This window comes from Henckelia pumila, chromosome 4 (genome assembly GCF_033568475.1).
Source record: "Henckelia pumila isolate YLH828 chromosome 4, ASM3356847v2, whole genome shotgun sequence".
NCBI lineage: Eukaryota > Viridiplantae > Streptophyta > Magnoliopsida > Lamiales > Gesneriaceae > Henckelia > Henckelia pumila.
The window spans coordinates 224,376,652-224,381,777 of record NC_133123.1 but is presented as its reverse complement, the minus strand read 5'-3'; the positions used below and the strand labels follow the sequence as shown (position 1 = coordinate 224,381,777).

General features: G+C 32.6%; 1 protein-coding gene across 2 annotated transcripts; it reads right to left on the bottom strand.

Moving 5' to 3' along the window:
- Positions 1–307: 307 nt before the first annotated feature.
- LOC140863641 (aspartyl protease UND-like) lies at positions 308–3,330 on the bottom strand. 2 transcript variants are annotated; one of them, XM_073267218.1, is made up of 5 exons: positions 3,232–3,330; positions 3,052–3,095; positions 2,855–2,967; positions 2,187–2,232; positions 308–2,105 (listed from the first exon to the last, which is right to left on the bottom strand). In XM_073267218.1, coding segments are annotated over exons 3-5 (1,323 nt in total). In that variant the 5' UTR covers positions 2,857–2,967; positions 3,052–3,095; positions 3,232–3,330; the 3' UTR covers positions 308–830. The 2 variants fall into 2 exon arrangements, with proteins under 2 accessions (XP_073123319.1, XP_073123320.1); XM_073267219.1 differs by having other exon boundaries at positions 2,855–2,932.
- Between the last annotated feature and the right edge of the window lie 1,796 nt (positions 3,331–5,126).

The window sequence follows — 5,126 nt, the reverse complement described above, 5'->3', positions numbered from 1 at the left end:
CAATACAACCGATGTCTTCAGAAAATTTACTCTTAAAACTTTTCATCACACAACAGACTGTATGCCACTTTGGTCACAGCTGAAATTGAATAAGAGCACAATTGTAACCAAAGTATAAATACAGATCGAGTCCCGAAATAAATGTCATGCATCAAATTGAATAAACAAGCCTGCCACTTTGTTTCATTTTCTAATTTCTTACTGATACAAGATACTCCCTCTCTGCATACATTGAGTCATATAAATGAAATCATTATAAAATTTTCTAACCTGTAAAACAGAAAAAAAAAAAAAAAAAAAAAAAACTTTCACACCATATTTTGAAAGATAACTGAAACAAATAAAATCAAACCTCTTTCAAACATTTTTGTTAACGCCTCCATTGAAGATTCTCTTTCTTAATTCTTGTGACGCAATCACTACACCTTTTCTCAGTATTTACAGATACGAGGGACAAAAAACCAGCATAATTTCACGAGAAAAATGGAAGGAACTGTTCAAACAATAGCCCAACTTCAAATACATGTTCAATTAAACTATGTATAACATTTGCTTGATCATCTAACATTAGGACTATTTTTCAATATAAAAAACAAAAACAAAAATATCAATACGTCTTATTCTATAACTCGTCATGTATATCATATTCTAAGGCAGAGCAGTCCATTTTTTCAAATGAAAGTGTTAGAGCTGTAAAAAAACAAAAACATCAACACTGTCTTATTCTATAACTCCTCGTGTATGTCATATTCTAAGGCAGAGCAGTCCATTTTTTCAAATGAAAGTGTTGGAGCTGTAAAAAAAAGCAAAAACATCAACACTGTCTTATTCTATAACTCGTCATGTATGTCATATTCTAAGGCAGAGCAGTCCATTTTTTCAAATGAAAGTGTTGGAGCTGAGGCTTGAAGATTATAGGATATGTAATATCCTTGCTGTAGAAGGATGCCCAGAATGCCAAAATCCATATATTTGTCCACTTCTTCAATTGCCTGGAAAGCAAGGCAGAAATGTCCATCTGTCAACTGTGAAAACAGGCTACCAATCCCAAACTCCATATATGCGAATATGCCAAACCAGAATCGAACCAATGGGAATCCAGCCAATTCTTTGCGAAAGCGTCTTTCGTAACATAACCGACTACGATCATCAGGGTATCTACGGAGGGAACGGCGATCTATCAGATCTTTTAGTGCAGTGGCAAAAGGAGTGAATACAAGTCGAGGAAAATAGGAGATGGTTGAGCCCGTATCAATTATCATCCCACTGGAGCTTTTCTCTACATTTCTTTTGAGAATGTTCACGTCAACATCCAAAATTGCACCTCCAATCTCTATAGCTGTAATATCTATGTAGTAGTGTCGGTCAACAATCAATGGGATCTCATGAATCAAGCCAGTTTTAATCGGATTGCCAATTATGAGTCGGTTGTGGTCGTAGCTTAAGTCTAGATACCCCAAACAGTAAGAGAATCTCGAAGAATATGTTTGTGCCAACAAAGAATATTTACTGTTGCCAAGTCCTAAGATGCCGTCCGAATCTAATGTTGTCTCCTTCGAGCAACCGAACAGAATATTATCCAGAATCACTTCATCTCTTCCAAATAGAGAACCGCCGGTGCCCTGAAAAACAAAGGTTTCTCTAGCCAAATGGCCCTTGCTCTGGAATCCATTTCCATACCGCAAAACATATTCACATCGGAGTGAACGATCACATTTATAGCCAAAACCGTGACAGAAATCAGAGGTGAGGCAATGTTCAGCTCGATAAGTTGAAGACTTTCTAGAGTCATACATAGGATTCATTCCATGGATCTCAGGGGGCTTGCAGTGTATCCACAGATTAGTGCTCCCAGTATCAAGGAAAAGATATTGATCAACTCTTTCTTTCCCGACTTTGAGGTGGACAAGAAAACCAGATGTTTTCATGGGAGAAACGGGAGCAGACATAGTCCCATGGAATACACGCGACAACAATACATGTAGATCTATCTCAGCAACAGATTCATTGATATGCTTGGGATAATAGGGGGATTGAATCGAGTTGAAGTGAATGAGCCTGGTCACTAGGCGAGGAGGAAAGCGAACTTCACCGGCAAATACCACCTGTATTGATGTTTAAGAAAACAGAACAGCAAACTTGGAAAGAAAAAAAATTAGTTTGGATTCGGTTCAGAAATTTAATACCGGGATCAGATATAAGAAAAGCAGAACTTCAAATTTCAGCAGCATCCTGCACAAACAGACAAGTTAAAAGTATGATAAACTCATATTCCTTTATTATTGTGGCATCAATATAGGTCAATTTCATAATCAGTGATTCAACAGCTTAAATTCATGGTTTATATATGAGTTTCATGTGCATGATTGAATGATACAAAGAGCAGATTTCAAAATCTTTTATTAGATTCTAGATCAAATTCTAAACAAATTGAAAGAATGTATGATGAGAGCACAGTTGGCTGCCAGATAATGATAGTTGGCATTAGATAGTTACGGGAGTTAGATCAGTTAATGAGTAAGTTAGCTCCCAATTCCATAAAAGTGTAATTAGGGGATACACATAAATTAGATGATATGAGCAATTGTTCTCTTTGTAAAAATGTGTTCGATTATGATTCTTCAGTAATACAAAGGAAATTCATGCATCTGTCTTTTCATAATTGAATCGTTCATGATGAATTGGATAGTGATATGTGCAGAATGTTACATGATAACTCATTGTTCGAGAGCAAAGTATGCACTCACTGTTCTCGAAAAAGCTTCCAATAACTTGTATACAGAAAGAGACAGAAAAACCACATCGCATTTTCAGAGAAAACTGAACATGTAGAGAATCGATAGAATTCACGTACATTTTCAGACAAATTTCAATGCCTCTCTTGATTGATAGTTTGTAGGTTTTTGCTAAGCAATTTCAGACAACTCCTGCACTGATGGATAGAGGAACAAGTGCGAATATAGCTCACTGATTAAACCAAAAAAAAAACAGCTAATTAAGAATCACAATCGCATTTTCAGACAAATTTGAACACAGAGAATCAGCATCTACCTGTCTCGATTGATCGTTCGTAAGTTTCTGCTGAGTTTTCTGCACTGATGTAAAGGCGAGCAAGTGTGATTTAACTCATTATATATATAAAAGAAAAGCAAAGCAAAGGAGAATCACATTTACGTTTTCAGAGAAATTTGAACACAGAGAAATTCACATTTTCAAACAAATTTTAGTTACCTTTCTTGATTGATACTCCGTAGGTTTCTTGTGAGCTTTTCGAACTAATTTTCAAACAAATTTCGCACAGATGTGACGACGAACCAGCGTGCTTGTGAGTTCAATTTCCCGCACTTTTGATTTAAAGCGGGTTCATTCGACTAAATATTAATTTTGTCTTACTTTATTATTATTAATTATTATTTTCTAAATGTGAAAATTATATTCATTTTCTTTATAAATAATCTTATACGAGAATATGATAAAATAAATATCGTAAAAAAGTTCAATAATTCCATTTTATAATGCGAAGGAAATGAAATTTGAGAATTTTATTTTTGAAATAAAAATCAATCAATTTTTGAGTTATCTCAACGTTTTACGTTCAATTTATTTTATTTCTTTGTCGCACTTACACTACATATTTTACTAATTGCATTCCACTATAAATTATAATTTGGCACACCATATTAATATTCAAAAAAAAATTTTACAATTTGGCTGCAATTAGTTTTTCATTGGATATATTATCTAGTAGTGATGAAATTTATGAAACCTAATTTGACAAATTAAGTTAATTGCAATTTGGTTGAATTAATTGAAGATGAAATAATTAAGAATGAAATTGATCTTTTTCTACAACATTTATGTTCAATCCATGCACAATGCTGTCAATACATATAACAAATTCTGAGGAATGAATTCTTGACAAGTGGAACAAATATGTAACAAATTGAATCCATCTGTAATATTCCTTGAGAACAACATTAAATTCACTGAATCTTTCTCCTTTTCAATGGGTTTGGACTTTCGGCTTCAGCTTCTTTTCTAACCAAATTAAAATTTTGGTTTTCTAAGCATGTTCTGTTGGAGAAGCCAACCAAAAAAACCCTTAATTTTTAATATATATATATATATGATTTCTTAAAATCATAAATTAAGTGCTTGGTTACAAAAAGCAGTTTTAACAAAACCACTTGTTTAAATGTTTTTTAAAAGCTAAAAATTTTGGTTTTTTAAGTGCTTTTATTTTTATTTTAAAATTTTTTTAAAAAAATTTTCAACATTTATTCTAACGTCAAAACCGTTTTTGTTTGTTTGTTTTAAAAAAATAAAAATGTTTTAAAAGGCGAGCTTATTTAAGTGTTTTATAAATTTGGTCTTGTATGTTTGTCACTTTGCGATTTTGTTCCTCTATGATTTCATATTTCAGTTTTAGTACTGCATGTTTCAATTTTTGGCAATTTTGGTCTTTTTTATTCGAAAATGCTTACGTGGCACTGTACACGTCAGCTCCACATCAGCACTGAATTGGTGCCACATCAGCGTCACGTCGGAAAAAAGACTAAAATTGCCCCCAAAAAAATAAAAATAGCGGACCAAAACTGAAATCTGAAAATATAAAGGACTGAAATCGCAAAATGACAAAGATACGGGACCAAAAAATCAATTTTCACTAAAAAAATAATATATTTTTATGAGTTGTATTATGTTGAAGATTTACCTCATAAATTTAACCGTGAGACGTATTATAGGAGTTTTTGTGCAAAAATATTTCATTCTCCTTTGATTCAAAATTTAGACATACGTGCCATGTATTATAAAGCCTTTTAAATGTGATATTTCAAACAAATCAAGTAAACAATTATAACATTTGATAAAATGAGAAGTGTTTGATCATATATTCACATAGAAATTTCGAACTAATCGAGCAGACTATTGACCCCATTAAGAAATACATGGAAAGTCCGTTTAGATTTTGTAGAGATTTTTTAAAATAAGTGCTTTTAAAAGCTACAATTTTTTGCTTTTAAAAAAGCTCTAATTTTGACTTAAAAAAGTGCTTAACCAAACACCTTGTTAACTGAAAAACACTTAAAAAGTATTTTTTTTAGTCTGGCTTTTGAAACCAAACG